This window comes from Sparus aurata, chromosome 11, assembly GCF_900880675.1.
Source record: "Sparus aurata chromosome 11, fSpaAur1.1, whole genome shotgun sequence".
Taxonomy (NCBI): Eukaryota; Metazoa; Chordata; class Actinopteri; order Spariformes; family Sparidae; genus Sparus; species Sparus aurata.
Window position 1 is genome coordinate 28,340,993 of NC_044197.1, and position 17,145 is coordinate 28,358,137.

General features: G+C 39.8%; 1 protein-coding gene across 5 annotated transcripts in view; it reads left to right on the top strand.

Annotated features, from left to right (window-relative positions):
- The window catches only part of bcar3 (BCAR3 adaptor protein, NSP family member), an 81,472-nt gene that overhangs the window by 57,900 nt on the left and 6,427 nt on the right, over nt 1-17,145 (top strand). For 4 of the 5 annotated variants that reach the window (XM_030433704.1, XM_030433705.1, XM_030433706.1 and 1 more), the window contains 6 exons: nt 11,396-11,524; nt 13,491-13,616; nt 14,132-14,248; nt 14,910-15,142; nt 15,962-16,062; nt 16,434-16,568. In XM_030433704.1, the coding sequence (XP_030289564.1) occupies nt 11,396-11,524; nt 13,491-13,616; nt 14,132-14,248; nt 14,910-15,142; nt 15,962-16,062; nt 16,434-16,568 (841 nt within the window). Of the gene's footprint in view, nt 1-82; nt 525-11,395; nt 11,525-13,490; nt 13,617-14,131; nt 14,249-14,909; nt 15,143-15,961; nt 16,063-16,433; nt 16,569-17,145 lie in introns of those variants that run through there. The other variant, XM_030433709.1, reaches the window with a different exon arrangement.

The following is a 17,145-nucleotide window of genomic DNA, read 5'->3' on the forward strand; positions in this document are numbered from 1 at the left end:
TCTTTAATCCATATATGGAGCTTGGGGCGGGGCAAAAGGGGGGAAACAGTATGAGAAAGGACCACGCACAGCTGAGCGAGCAGTGGAGGGTTCACTCTGCAGGAGACTGTGGAGGAGAGAGACAGAGATGACAGAGTAATAGATCTAGTAGTCATCCTGATGGGAATGTAAGGACCTGACGTCACAGGCTGCAGATTCTGATGTATTCTAGTTCATTCACACCATATCTGACTACGCTGCAGATTGTTCTGTCCACTTTAGTTTTTCTAACTCTGTGATGGAAGTTTTTCTCAGAAGAGGCAAATGGGAATCGTTAATTGATTTGTCAGTTTTTAAAGCCAGTCCAGTTGGTGTATAGTCGAGGTGATTGGAGACGGTATTTACAGCTGAAGAAAAGTCTTGGAAGAGGCAGTCGGTCACCCAGTTGGGTAAAGTTAACAAGCATGTCGGAGCGATGCAACCTCAAGACCCTGACAGCAGCTCTGTGTTGCTTCTACCACAAGAACTCTGTCATCACTGCAAAGGTGAGAAAGGGGAGAGTGTGTGTGAGGATGTCGCAAGTATTGACGGACAGTGTCATTGTTTGTGCTTGTTTGAATCTTGTTTGCTGCAGCTTTTTATTATGTATGTTGTTGTTCCTTTTTTCTGCTTCACCATATTTTATTGAGTGTTTTTAGAGTTTTACACTTTTTGTTCAACCCTTTGGAGATTTGTGTACTTTTAAGTGCTCCTCTTGGCTGTTGTCCACAGAGAGACATTATTTAAACGCATTATTAAAAAGAAATAACCCCTTGCTTCACAGTTGAAAACAATCTAAAAAGTGCATGGCAACACTTCCAGTCTGAGCAAAATCTAATCACACTGAATAGTCCTCCTCTTTCCCTCACTCTTTCTGTGGCTGAACACTGGGCTTTTATTACTCAGACCAGACGCTCTCATAAATGACCGACTGTGTGACTGTGTGTGAATGTGAGATATATAGCTGGGTTCATCCATAACTAGTTGTGGCAGACAGACAAGGCAGTGTGTGAAGGCAAGGGTGAGACAGACGGAGAGGTACCAGGACAAGGGTGATAATCCTCATGAGGGTGATAAATCACCAACTTGTGATAGTTTGTCTTCTTTATGACGTCAGTGAAATGTATGAATGCTATTAACTTGATTGGATGGAGCAAGCGGCGGTGCAGCAGGCTGAGGTGACGTGGTTTGTCCCTCAGGATCAGCCAGGGGGTGATCAGTTTTGAGCCTCCTGGACCACATTTACATCTGCTGTTAAGACGTAGACTGCACCTGGATAACGCAAAACACATGTTTATGCAAGATGTAAATGCATGCAGTATGTTGATGGGGTCTGATTTAGGTGATCAAATCTATGCCTGTTAGCTTTCAGTGTAACCGTTGCTATCATCATTCAAAGTTAAATATTTGGGATGCACAATTAATAGATAGTGGGTAATAGGAATTTTTTCTATCATTGACTTAAAACGTGCAGCATCTGCTTATTCTGATACAGTAGGTTAAAGTTTGCGATCTGCTAATAAACTTACAAGCAGGAAAAGACACTGTTATCACACTCATGGGTCAGGCAGTCTAGAGTACATATGTAGATATGACATTGCCAGTGTGGATGTGTTTTATAATTTCAGAGGGGTGTTGACTAAATTCACACTTTGGTTTGACTTTCGCTTCTAAGTTCACAATTCAGTTTGATTTTAGATTTAAACTTTTTTTTTTTCACTGAAGGGCTATGGCAGTGTTAGACTACCACATCTGGATTTGAATGCCATTTACATTTTTTAATTAATTTTTTATTTTCTATTTTTTACAATAACAGTTTGGTTTTATCCTGGTGTTTTTTTTTTTGCCGTTTAGGTTTGGCAAGTTCAAATAGAGTTCAACAAAAATGCCACCCTTCAGTGATTCAACAATAAATAACAAAAGATCTAAATTCAGTTTGTTACAAACTTTGTTTTGCTCAAATCTGTCCCAGGCAAACCCTCTTTGCAAACAAATCAATGAAGGATGTCTGAAAAAGAAAATAAACCAACATCCCTGACTCTATCGGATTTACCTCCAGTAATATTTGGTTGATTGTCTTTGTACACACAGAGCAACTGTGTGGTAGTGCAGCTGCAGGCTAATGGTAAGTTAGCTGTGTCATATTTGGGGTGGTATGTATTTCTTTATTACAAAGTGCGTCTCCAATTCTACATGATTTTGACAACCGAAACTGAAAGCTCATTTCGATGGATTTCGATTGAGAATGGGATCGTAACACTCCTAATTTGAATTCCCATTCAAAGACATGAATAAAGGTAACTACATCAGAACTTAAATGTAAAAATCCACCAATTAGACTAAAATAATGTCAGAATACAACCTGATTGCCAAACAAATTGGAATAAAATTGAGGACTATCATCGTGGCAAGAAAAGCTTTGGCCTTTGACTGACCCACCAAGATAACAAAACAAAACTGAGGATTTACCTCCTAGCAGCACATCAAGACCCAGCAAGTAGCTGTTCTGGAGCTTTCAATCATATCACATAATCTTCATCCGCACAGACATGGAGCTGTTGGTGTTCAACTGTCATTCACTTTAATGAACATTATGAATTGGATTGCAATTAAAGTGCTCAGAAAAATTGAAATTTGAACATCTAGTTCCAAGACAACTAAACAAACGTGTGTGTATGAGCATTTTCAAAACGATGAATTTGTGCAAACTTTCTCTTCCTTATACAATTCGCATAAACCACCAAAGTCCTCAAATTCCCACTGTCACTGCGACAATCAGCAAGTATGGGTGTGGTGTTGGTTCTTTTACGGAGAGTGTCGGTCTGTTATTATGGGTGTCTGATGGGACTTGATCTTGTCATCTGCATGTGTTATCAGTGTATCAGCCGTGCTGCTTGCCTATCATCCTCTCCTGCTCTACAATTGCTCTCAACAATTGCTTCCCTCTAGCGCTGCCTCTCCACCATCCTTCATCTCTTTATCTCTCTATCTGTGTCTTCCCCATGTCTGTGCTTTTGATTCCAAAGAGCCCGGGGTTTTATTCCATTCTCTTTTCCCTTTTCTCCTCCATCTGTCTGTTTGGGAGGATGCCATCTAACCAAAGAGAGCCAGCTTCTTGTTTTTGTGTCTCACAACTAACTTATATTCTCTGTCATGAAAGACTCTGTTGACCTGGTTTAAAAATCTAACCATAGTATAACAGACAGAAAATAGGAGATTTAAGAACGTGTATGTTCGGTATGCCATTTTGATTCAAAGCTTAGCAGCACATTAAATGTATACATGCAGATTACGTATGTTCCCAGTGGGAAATATCTGTAAATAAATTGTACTGTCTTTTGTTGCAATATAAGCTTCTTTCTCTCTTTTGTATGATTAAAGTGAATTTACTGAGAGCATGGGGGTGTTTTAGCTTTTAGCTTTTAGCTTTAGTTATCAAGCACTTTAAGTCAAAAACCCACCGGCCAACTTTCCTTCAGTACAGCTTTTGTGAGTTAACCCTTTCCAATTTATTTTATTTTTTTCATAATTTTGTTTGGTGCAACATCTCAAATAAATCTCTTAAAACTTAAAGCTCCAGCAAACTTCATCTCCCAGGCTCAGTAGTTGCTCCAAGTCCAGAAACAACCAGATCTGATTTAGCCTTGTTAATGACATAAAGTAGGTTGACCATGAACATCTGAACACCTATATGTGCTTGTTAAAAATGTAAATCAAAAATCATAAGTGGTAATGTGCAGCTACAGCAGCCTCCACTCTTCTGTGAAGGCTTTCCACCAGATTTTGAACCTGTGCTGAAGGGATTTGCTCCCATTCACGAGCGCATTAATGAGGTCAGCCACGCTATTAGATTTGGCTCGCAGTTGGCATTCCAGTTCACCCCAAAGGTGTTGGATGGGATTAAGGTCAGTCGAGACAAGCCTGTCCACACCAAAATTTTAAAAAATGTGGGAGAACTTGGGATGTCTGCATGCTCTTGGTCATATCGTTTACTCACTACCTAACAAAGTAGATTGGGGTTTCTTTTTTTTTATAAGTATTTTTTTTTTTTTTGGCCTTTATTGATAGTACAGCTGAAGAAGGTCACAGGAAACAGGGTTAGAGAGAGGGGGGGTGACACCCAGCAAATGGTTCCAAGGCCGGGAGTCGATCCCGGGTCCGCTCCAGCTAGGACAAAGCCTCTGTACATGGGACGCCTGCTCTACCAACGGTAGAGCTAAACGGCGCCCCAGAGATTGGGGTTTCTGACACTCCCCAAGTAATGTCATTATGACTGTTGTTGAGTCTTATCTCCTTACTGTTATGCCATTTGCTGCTAACGTTAGCAGGTGCTGTGAGCGTCACTGAGTGCTCATGGCGGGTAGCACTCAGTTTGTTTTACTATTGGCAAGTCCTCCTGCTCAGCACTTCTTTTACAGATAGTTCCCATTTGGAGCGACATTTGTAGTGTTTTAAAACATTGTGCCTCAGTTTACTTTCATGCCATCACAGTTTGAGATTAGCTCCTAATTAATCATGTGCATGCAAAATATTTGACTGTGACATAACTGAATTAAGAAAGACAGCCAAGTCTAAAGCTTATGAACAACAATGCCTTCTAAGTATAAAATGGGGCATGGTTTTGTAACTGTGTGGCTCGTTCCAACCTCAGGTTTATTCAGAAAAATTATTTGAATGGATAGTTTCGGTTAAATTTGTTTCCTGCACAGCTGTTAAGGCAAGGTCAAGGACTGTTTTGGGATTCATATATTTGGAAAAGTGTGTGCTTCTCCATCAGTGGTCTTCCACATGTCAGGAAATTTATATCAACATCCTACTGGCCGCACACCTGCCTTTCAAGTGTTTAAATTCAAAAAATGTAGAAAATGTAAAAACAGTCAACAAGTCCCAAAAAACACTAAATATAACATCAAATTCTCGATTTTGTGGAGAAACAGACACACATATATATACCCACTGTACAGCAGTATCTCAGAGATGGCACTAATGATGAACCCTCTGTAGATGTCCCAGACTGACCAGTCAGATGCCTCCTGGTCTAAACACAGGAAGAGGCATCTGTTTAGTTGTGGGTAAACAGGAAAGGTGGGACCTTGTGATCATGGAGCCAAGATAACGAGATCAAGAAAGAAAAATGAGAAAAACAGGAGAGTTTCGAAAGTTATTAGCTTTTTACAGTATCAGCTTTCCTCAGCTGTCCATGGAATTAAATGTAAGAGACAGAAACTCTGAGCCCTGCCCTCAGATAGTGTCTATGAACAGAAACATGTCATAGAATTGCCTCAGTATTAAACTAAGTATCTCAAGGTGGATATAATAAAAAGTTTCTGCTGAATGTTTATGCAGCATCCCAGAGTACCTTTGTCTTTGGTGTATTTTCTGTGGCTGCTACACTGACAGTTTGCATTCATGTTTCAACGTTTCAAAACTTGATATGAGTTGATTTGACAGCCGGAGGGATGCACACAACACAGAGGTCGAGACGGCAGGCAACACCAAGTGGCACAAGAAGAGGGGGGACAGAAATTGAAAGGAGGAGACAGATGGAGATAAGAGGAAATCTCAGATAAACAGCAGACCAAACTGTTGGTATTTTAATGACCATGATGAGGATGATCATGATGACCGTGTACTGTAAACAAGTTGTGAACCTTTTAAGATTATATTTGTCAGCAAGTAGTTCCTTATTTACAGAGCAACATCATCTCTCATGTTGTGTAAAAAAATCTCCCTCTTTTGCTGCTTAATGCTTCAGTACACCAGCTAGTGGCTAACTATGTCTGTCTGCTGTTTGCTGCTGAATATGTGCAGAGGATTTTTAATTGAAAACAGCTGACTGCCGCAGCCAAAATGATGCTCTGAGAGCAGTGAGAATGAATCAAAATAGTAAAGTTGGCCGAACAAGTAAACAATGGGTTGAAGCTTACTTCAAAAGCTTGATAAAGCAGACGGGAGCTGCAGATTTCAGATTCACTTCAACAAACCCCTTTTACATCATGATATTGTTTCAACTTTATCATTTTATATTGTTATCATAGAAAGATTTAAAGTACTTGAGGCATTTCAAGTACAGAGTTGAGAATCTTTTTGAGAAAACTTAGGCCAGGGAGATGCATTTGATCACTTTAGATAGTCAGCTAAGAACCTTAAGATGCACAGACGCAGAACACCTAACGTGTTGGCAAACTAAATAACCAAAGAAATGGAAAATATTGATTTTGCTGATGCCTGCCCTATGTATTAGCTTCAATAAGGAGCCTCACTGAAAACTATTAAGTTTGTTATGCAATACAAGTATGATGTTTCAAGAAACTTTCGTCCACTGAATTCAACAAATTAGTCACACTCTGTATTGGTCACGCTTTTAAATTTGAAAATAATTAGATATGAAGACTAACATTGATGTAAAACTAAAGTAAAAGTGAAAAATAATAATAAATGAGCTGAAAGCTGCGAACCTTGATTTCATGGTGATGTAACACTGCACTGTAAGGGCAATGACACATTGTCGTGCAACCTGAGAGTGTGCAGTAGCCTGGAAAAATACGTGACAATTCTTTACCAGATTTTTTGTGGATTTAAGTAATTTCAATTTGGGCAATTGGAGCATAAACAAATATCTCAAAAAAACAACGCATCTTACTGTACAAATACTGCGGTGGTTTTCTGTCACCTTGATTTAAATCGAGCTTCTACCTATGTTAGATCATTTTTACCAGCTGTGAGGCTCTTTCGTTATTTATCATCTAGCACATTGTCAGATTAAATGGATGTTGGACATCAGCTGTGGGTCAGAGGTGTCATCTCTCACATCCATACAGTCTACGGAGGATTTGGGTAAGATGAGGATTATAATGTCCGCTAGTGGGAGCATGTGTACATCTGTCTGAGAGATGATGACGAATCAGAGCTATAATGCTATAAGGTTATTTTCCTTCACTTCACCAAACTCAAAGGACAAGCAGCTTATAGAGTTGTCTGCTGCATCTGATTGGTCACCACCAGCTAAGAATGGATTGCCAACAAAAGACCTGTTTTTGAACTCACATGTCATCTCCGACCGCTCACACAGAAACCTTTCAAGAGTTTAAAAGGGGAAAAAACCCTCTTTGTTCCGGTGTAAAATCCAGGTAATCCAAGGGAAAATGTTGAAATCTATTTGAACAATGCCCTTTGCTTTATGTTGGTCTTAAAATCTGCTGCACTTTAATGGAGGGAAAGGATGGCTTTTTTATGGCATATGTCAAGCTTTTTCATACTTGGGATAGAAACAAAAAAACAAGAACAGTAAAGGCGAGTGCACTGTTATAACATTATCGGAGTTTCTTATGCAGTGCAGATGCTACGCTGTGGAGGTTAAAATGTTGCGTTTTGAGCTTTTGTACACACACAAAAAAAAAAAATAGATTAGAGATAGAAGATTTGAGTTTGTACATTAACTGAATGGATGTTACTTTGTCTACATTGAGACAGACAGAAATGGATATTGGAATACAATTATTAAAAGAAAAACACACATTTTTTCCAATAAAGATATAGCAGGATTCTTTGAAGAGCAGAAGTGAGACAGTCTATTAAAGAAGTCTATGTGTTATGTTGCGGATATACTATACTGTACTGAAATTAACATCTAAACAGCTATTTCAAAGTACCACTCTAAGTTTGGACGGCTAGCTGGATGGCTAACTGTGTAAACTAGCTAACAGCAGCTACAGTTAGCAGTTGCTCGGGGGATGTGCTGCCCTCTAGTTGTTTGTAGTATGAATTGGAGAAGTGGCCATTTCTTACTTACTGCACCAGATGATTAAAGATTTAAAGATTTTTATTTCTCAAGTGGTGCTAAAAACTTGGACAGATTTGATTTGTTTACAAAAATACCCCTGTACTTGTCCACTAGGCCTACAACCTCAACTTCCACACCTGAGTTTTATCCAGTCTGAATCATTCTGTCAGTCAGCATCAAAGAGAAACGGTCTTTCTGGCTTCACAGTGATCACAGATAAACAACTGGTTCAACGGCTCAGTGTCACGGTAGATATTTCACCTTCGCTCTACCTTCTTGTGAAGGTGTCTGATTTTATGACTCAATCAGGAAGCTAAAAACCTGTTTAAATCTGAGAATGCTGAGAAAAGAAGAGGAGGAGAAGAGAGAGAGGAAAGGAAACAAGGATGTTGGAAAGTCAGGCAGGTCAGTGCAGTCCTCGGTACTGCTACTGCTGTGCTGTGGTCCATGTTCACAGAGTGGTACTGTACATATAAATGCAGCTGCTCTCTGACGATGACATCATGTTGCAGGGTCTTATTAAAGGCCAGCCTATAAAAACACACTCCCATCACCCATCTCCATCTCTTCGTATTTCTCCCTCCGAGTCCTCTGCTTCCATCTCTCCCCCTCCACCCCTTTGTCCTCCCCCTCTCTCTGTTCTCTTCCATTCTTGGACTCATCCATTCCCTCTCTTCTTTTGCATATCTCTTCATCCCTCCTTCTATGCATCCCTGTTCTCCGCAGCTCTGTTTATCAGTCCTGTTGGCAGCGTGGCTGCATAAAAGCCTTTTATTGTGACTGTTGTGATGAATGTAATCACAGACATGGCTAAATTAATGATAGCAAAACAACATCTTTAGTTTACTTGAGCTCCAACACAAGCCAAATAAACTGAGGTTAATACAGCCATCAGCTCCTATGTTTTCAGTTATATAGTTTAATTTGTTCTGTAATGCCGGTACAACAGGAAAAACATGCTGCACAGGTAGTGCGCTCATGTGTGTAACGTACTGCAGCTAGACTGATGTGTGACACAAAATGAAAAGAAATGAAGATAAACAAAACAAAAAGCGAAACTCATAATGGAGACGCAACCTCTAAATCTTCCCCTTCTAAATTTTTAAGTACACCTGCCTTCATCTCTTGCCTTTCTCGACCTAAAATGATACAGAATTGATATTAAAGTGTGCCAGACGCAGTGATATTTAGCAATAGAAGGGAGACGCTAATGTAATGTGTTCTTGTATAGATATCAAAGTGACTTACAAGTAGTGCATTTATCAGAGAATCAGAGATAATCGATACTTTTTATTCATCAAGTTGTTTGTTTAAAGTAGAGAAAACAGATTTTTAATATGGCCGAACTACTACACTACATGGCAATGATATTGTACGGCAAAATCAATGACAGGTCAATTCTGCCGCCCCAAGTACTTTCCACTGCTGCGCGAACACATGCACGCACGACACAAAAACACACACAGTCATACGACACAAGTCTGCACTTGTCGGTGTTTCTGTTTCGAACGAGAAACAAACAAAATCAGAGCCTGTGCATTATGACACAGAGCCTCTTGTGTTCTGCCCTGTTGTTTTCTGTGTATAAGCTGTAAGAGGATATGCTGATTTCCTGTCATGTATGGAGACATGGAGGCTGGGGGGACAAGGGTCTATTCTAATGACTTTAGAGAGGGAGAACAAGCAGTATAGAGATGAAAGGATGCACAAGGTTTCAGTTTCATGGGGACGCTTGTAGACATATTTCAAATTACATATTCATGGCTCAATAATTCCACATAAGTGTGCCTGTGTGTGTGTGTGTGTGGGTGTGTGTGTGTGTGTGTGTGTGTGCATGTGTGTTAATGCCAATACTCTTGGTGCTCACTGAAAGCTCAGTCTGTCAAACCAGTCAAACCATGCAGGTATGGATCAAAGTGTTCTTCAGAGAGCTCTTCCCTGTTGATCATGAGAGTGAGCTTTAACACTCACTGTCCTCAGCCACTTTTATAAACATCTTTTTACACTGAGCAGCTGATTTTGGCAGCTAACTTAAGCTAAAAGTTTCACCTGTCAACTTTCCGTCAGGCAGAGAGAAGTTCAGAGAAGTGTCTGCGTCATATAAGTGTGTGTGTGTGTGTGTGTGTGTGTGTGCATGTGCGTACGTCAGGTGAGGGTGTGTATGAAGGCAGGTCCGGGCAGTTGGGTGGCGTCTGTTTGATGACATCACATTAGGAGGCACCAGGTGAAAAGCCAGGAGAGGAAAATCACAGGGGACAGAGAGAGCATGTCGCACTCGCTTCAGAGGAAGTCAGAGAAAAGAAGCTGTGTATGTTTGAAAGCGAGAAAAACCGAAGTTTGTGGGTGTTTGCTATGAAGTGTGTATTTAAGGAATGGAGAAAGAGGGAGCGATGCAGAGACCCAGCAGCTGTCATGTAAGTGTGTGTGTGTTTAGGTGTTAGGGTGAGTGTGTGTGTGTGTGTTAAAGGTATGCAGGTGCTTATGCTGATTCTGCATCCTGTCATGGTGTGAGCAGATCTGTCTGTCCTTCACCTTTTTCTTTTTATAAACTGTTTTTTGGATTAAACTAAGTGATCAATGATTTCATGTCAGGCGTCTGGATAAGATAAAACTATCAAAACACTCTGTTTCTCTCCATCATCAGCCTTAGTGCCTCACTTTGTAACTTTACGTGTTTTAAATGACCTTCAGTCAATTTAGTTTTATTAAATTCTTGAAAGATTTTGTGTGATGTTTTAAGTCCTACAAGGCAGCTAATTAATTTTAGGCCACATGAATAAAACTTACTTTACTGATCTTAATTTTGTCCCAAAAAATCGTGTGACTTCTTGTTTAGTTCAGTTCTAATAAATGCATGATTTACAGAATTTATAAAGCGAGGTATCATAACAAAGTACACATGTGATCAAATTAGAGTATGCTACATAAACTGTAGCTTTAGCATTAGCTTTGTAACTGAGATCTGAAAGTGCTGGTTTAGTTGTTGCTCCTCTGTGGTCAGTGACAGGAGAACCTGAGGGTTGGGGCACCGCAGGGGGTTGCAAGATAAATCTGGGTATTGACAAAAACACTACAATAAAAGTACTTTTTGTTCATAGATGTAATTTTCATCATAACTTTATAAATGTGTTGTAATTCTTAAAAAAATACTAGATTGTTTTGCCTATTTAGACCTCTGAAAACAGAAGTTTGGAAACCACTGTGCTACATCATGAAGAAGCACACCAAAGTCAATTAATGTCCAGGCAATGACATCAACGCTATTGTGTACTTTCAATCTCGTTACTGTCTCAGCTTTTCTTCCATGCACTCACCATTTTTCCTTACATTTCTTTTTATTTACAGTGGTCACTCTGGAAGGATAATATTTGAAATAGCCGTGCCTTTGAGCTTTGACCTCATCCCTGTTTGTTTAAGGGAATCAGGAACTGTTGTAAATTTTATGATTATTGTCACTCTTGTGGTTGGAGAGTCTGCTACAGTCAATAACTCCTCAAAATCATAGTCCGTAGGAAGTTTGCAGTCATAAATGAAGACACTGGAGTTGGTCAGGCATGGTATAAAACTCTTGTTTTTCTATCGTTTTCATCACAGTTCTCCAGAGATCAGTTCATCCTGGACTGTCCTTCAGAGAAACTTCACAGAGAGCTGGAGGAAGAGCTGAAGATGGACTGCGAGGAGCCGAGAAGCCACGCGTGGTACCATGGCGCAATACCAAGACAGGTAACGCACACAAATGTCTCCCTCTCTCGCGCGCACACACACACACACATACACACACACAAATCTGAGTCATGAGTCCCTCCCTTTAAAAGCCTGGTTAAAAACTTGTCGAACCAGATCACCTATTATTAGACTGCCACACTGCACACACCAAGCTTACATAAAGATTACAGCTTAAAGAGTGGCCTCAGCAGCGTAGCTGAGGTTATATGTAAGGTCAGTGTGTAAAAAGCTTTTTCTGTATTCTGTGCGTGCATGTGTGTGTGTGTGTGTGTGTGTGTGTGTGTTGGAGACAGAAAGAGAGAGAGAGAGAGACTGTGTTCTCCCTCTAAACGCCAGCTCTGAGATGTAATCATATTTAATAAGCTGCTTCCTTTGGCTAAACTAAACTACTATTATATGCTATGCAAACACTTGCTTAATTAAAGTTTGTCACTGTGTGAGAGTGCGTGTACCTGTGTGTGTGAGAGCAAGAGAGAGAAAGGCAGAGAGGAGAGGCATTACATGTAACACAAGCGATACATACAAAATTAATAAAATTTTTAGTTTATTTCATTATTTTAGCTCTAAACAACATTCAGATTCATTCTGTTCCTCATGGCGTCACATGGCCCTATGTTTAACTGTGTATTGATTCACTGCAGTGAGTGCTTTGTTTAATATTGATCATCTATTCCTGTTTGACAACAACTAACATTTTATTAGTTTTGCTATTAGATATTGTTATGGAGGGCTGCAACTAAATATCATTTTCATCATCGATTATTCATTTAGTCTTTTTTTAATAATAGTGAGAATACACTTTATGGTGTACTCCTGATCCATCTGCCAATACCAATACTGTTACTGTTAAGTTATTTTTTCTTGAATCTTGTTTGTATCATGTGTAAGGTTATATGAGGCTGTAGTAGACAAAACTAACTAAGAAATATATGAAATTGCACAACGCTTAAATGTATTCCAAAGCAATTTATTTGAGCAGTACATAAGGCAGGATTCACTTACAAACAAGTGTGGGAGAACAGTTCTATTTTCAACTCATTTAATGTTGTGAAAAACTCAGCATGCTTTAGCAACTGGTGGTAAGTCGATTTGATGATGCATGAATACAAAAGCAATAAGAGAAATTCAAATTGACTGAGAGATTGACCATCAATCAATCAGACTGTGGAATATGGATCTGTACTCGGATCAGTGACATCAGCACGCTATCCAGTACATGAAGTGGGTCAGACGTGGGTCGGTAACGGCAGCCACAGATATTGGATCTGATCAGTCTGACCTCTAATCTAACCAAATTTCCAAATCCCAGATATATTGAGATTAATACCACATGTAAGCATTACATTTTCACATTTTAGAAGCTGAAACACAACAAATGTTTTGCTTTAAAAAAAGAACAATTTGTCATTCATGAGAATCCTTTATTAATTAGTTAATTAATCGACCAACTGATTAAGCTCTCTCTGCATGAATTAAAATCTGTATTGTATCTTGGGAAGTTAATTCTTAACCTTAGACAAAGTAGTTTCACATTAAAAAAAATCTAAACTTAACTTAACCTTAAGTTCTGTTTACTGGATTTTTCTGGACATAATCTTGTGACACTACACAACAGATCAAGATCCAATGACAACTATGGATCAAACTCGCTGACCTAAAGTGTGAACTATAAAATCTCCCTTTTTTGTCATACGAATTATACATGGATAAATGATAAAACATAATATATGAATCTATCCCATGATCTGGATAAATACTGTAAAAGGTTGAGGCTTTAAATATCTTCATGTCTTACGTAACTGCTGCAAACCAGACAGCGCTGGGCTCATAAAGAAGGTAACAGTATAACAGCCAACCATTATTCCTTTTAATTAAATGTTTGGACTATAAACAAACACGGTGTGCCTGTGTGTGTGTGTGTGTGTGTATGTGTGCCCATATATAATCCTCTCTATTGTTCCAGGTTGCAGAAAACTTGGTGCAGCGTGACGGGGATTTCCTGATTCGTGATTCACTGTCCAGTCCAGGATGTTATGTTCTGACCTCCCAATGGCGAAATGCAGCACAGCACTTTAAAATCAACAAGAAGGTAAGACCATGTATGAATTCATAGACATAAAAAATAAAAAGTTTTTTTTGTGTTTATTACAATGAATATAAGAGGACTATGCTATTAAGACACAACTTATTGGCTAGTAGCAAAGAACAGCAACAGAAAACATTAAATATCACACTTTCTTTTAGAAACACAGTGTGTGTGTGTGTGTGTGTGTGTGTGTGTGTGTGTGTGTGTGTGTGTGTGTGTCTCTGTCAACTCAGTGTCAAAGATAAGTGCAAAAGTGCAGCTTGTACCAGTGTAACAATATCATAGTTTGGGTTTAATTAGACCCCTTTTACAAACTTAACCACATGTTGGAAAGGATAACTTCTCACATGTGTGTATTTATCTGGTTGCAAGGCTATGACATTAGACTAACGTGATTGGTCAGTGACGGTCCTGGGGGAATATTAATGTTAATGTTGGAGGAACAACACCAACGTGGCGATATCAGAACCATAGTTTGATAACTGATTATTACATTAATTTCATACACTCCCCCTCAGGTAGTGATGTTGAATGAAGCCTACACCAGAGTGGAGTACCGGCTGGAAAGGGAGGGGTTTGACAGTGTCCCTGCACTTATCCGATACTATGTCGGCAACAGAAAACCTGTCTCCCAGGTGGGTTCAATCAGATTATTTTTTTGTTTGTTTGTTTGTTTGCTATTATGAAAATCATCCAAAATGTGTTCTTAGCTGATGTTCATTTGTTCCTTTACTCAGCAAGTACACAGTTTGTAAGTGTTATATCCTTTTTTCTACTGAGTTGGTTTAATAATTCCTAATTGCATTGCTTGACATCAACGCTGTAGAAGTGGATCATCTGTTCTTCAGCGGCCACATTAATAATACAGTTTATAGTTGTTTTGCTCCCTTTCTGTATGTGTTAAAAGCAACAATAAACATTTGCAGCTCACTTAGATGATTATGTGGGATATGATATGATATGATGATAATGCTTCTAACCTTCCCTATCACTGATTGTAAACATTAATATGGTCGGTCTCATAGAACAGCTGTTGACTGCTGTTAACATAGAATTAGCTGCGATCAAATTTCTTACTTGATCAGTTGTCTGACAACAGAAAACAGATGTTGAAAAAGGATGAGATGCTGATTCACAGGGGACCTGATTACACAACCTCTGTATTTGGGGAAATGTCTTAGGTAATTTGCGGTGGATTTTTTACTTTTCAGACGTGGCAGATTCACACCATCACAGGCCCCCAGGTGATACTTTATTATGGTTTGTTTAATTTCTTTTTCTGCCTGTGCCTCTAAGGTGGTCGGAGCCATCATCTTCCAGCCAATTAACAGGGCGCTGCCACTACGCTGCTTGGAAGAGAAGTACGGGCTGTCCAACAATCATCGAGATCGGCTGATGGCGCAGGAGAGGCGCAGTCAGAAGCGCCTCAGCCTCAACATTACCAACGGACACACGCATGACAACACACGCGGCGCGCATGACAGCACACAGTGCCGGGACAACGGCGTGGGCCGAGGCAGCCAGCTCAGGTTGGTACACAACAAGAAACCCACACAGACACACTGAATGACGCAGAATACCTCAGTGGCTGGAGTAATGTGTGCGTTTGTTGTTTCTAGACAATCACATATTGAGTAAGTGTAATTTGTTAGATTTGACAAAGACCTGTTGTATTTTTTTAGCTCCAAGCGACACAAGCCTATTACTGAAAGTGGGTAGTGGGCCACAGACCAAATAACAAGCTGTCTGCTGTAATTAAAATAATGACGACTCACCTTTACTCGGTCAGCCTCTCTCTTTGTTTCTGTTTCTCTCGCACTCTGAAAGACTTAAATCACCTTTTAATCCCTTCCTGCTTTTAAGCTTTTAACACGTAGCCTCGAGCTGTTAACATACATTATCCAGGCAGTAGGCTGTACAGTATATACAGATATATTCCATAAGGTCTCTATAAATAAAGACATGGTGTATGACTTTTCTGCTTCAAGAACAGACGTGTGTAATTTCATGCTGCACATGGAGCATAATGTATCGAGCCCATATCTGTCTGAGTAAAAGGACAGAACGGGAGTGAGGAAGGACAAGTATGTGGTCCAGAGTAGAACAGAACAAAGAGACAGAGAAGAAAAGAGGGAAGGAGAAAGGGCTTTGTAAGATAAAGGAGAATTAAAACTAAGAAAAGCAGTGTTGATGTCCTGGTCTGCAGAGGGCACCTGGTACGTTTTAGTCTTTCAGTCTTAACATTTTGATAACTAGTTGTAACAGGTTTGATTCTTTTTCTTATTTATGCATTTTTGTGTCTTAGATATATTATCGATATTAAGTTTTCGAACTCTCTTTTTACATAGGATGAAGGATCGCTGCGGCAGCCAGCCAGCGAGTCTCAATCAGGTCCAAGAGAGACGACGCCCGCTGAAGGCGCACCAATCAGAAAGCTACCTGCCTCTCGGTCAGTGAATGTGAGATTCTTGGAACATCTCCTGAAACCCTTCTAATGAAGCAAACGCTCATTTTTACAACTATCCATAAATCTCATCCCATATTATGCACTGGTTGGCCAGGTGTTCCTCACACAACTTGATTTGTTCTAAGGTGTGTATCACTTTGTGTGATTCATCGTATATCACTCATGCAGTCAGCGGGTAATGATTTTGAACTGCTATATATAAGGCTTCGCTGTTTGAAGAACACTGAAGCCTCTTCTTTTTAAATTTTTTTTTATTAAACCAAAAAAGAAACCATGGACGCCTTTTTTTTCCCTTCTTTTTGTAACCTTTACTTGTCCACTTATTTTTCTGTTATCTACTGTCATCTCCTCAGGATCCAGACCTCAGCCCCAGCAGCCTCCCGACCCTCTGCTCCCGAGCCCTAACCCGAAGTCTCCAGTGTTTCGGACGGGCAGTGAGCCGGCGCTGAGTCCCTCTGTCCCACGGAGATCCGCAGAGCTTCTGGCAGGTCAGTAGACCAGTAGGCCTTTAACTGTCTGAGGTTTGTGCAAATTAGACTTTGTAATTTAATCTTTTTCTCTCTTGGATTTTAATATTCTCTAAACTACATAATATAGAAATAGGGGCTACAATATAGAATTTTTTAACCATTTCTCTGAAAAGTTACATAATATTGTAGTAAAGATACTTCCTTTTTCCTAGTAAAAATAACTTTTTGCGGAATCACAAACCGTTGTCATGATTAAGCAGCATTTTTGACACCACTCTTATAAACATGGCCGCTTCAAATCAATGTCTCATAGAAAGTTGCAAATGGCACTTGTGAAGAGGCAAAGGAGAAAATAAGCAGAATCCACCGGGAAATGTGTGAAAAATCACTGATACTACAGCTTACTACAGACTCAGGGAAGCTTTCCCGTTTTTTCTCCCGTTCTCTTTTCTGCACTGATCCAATGACCTGAACAGCCAATCAGAGTGATTCTCTCACCGACGAGCTGCTAGCAATTCTACATGCATAGTTAGCCAAAAATCCTGTGAGAAGGACTGTCCCGTGTCGACTGTCGGCCGCGTGTGAGGGCTTTTTT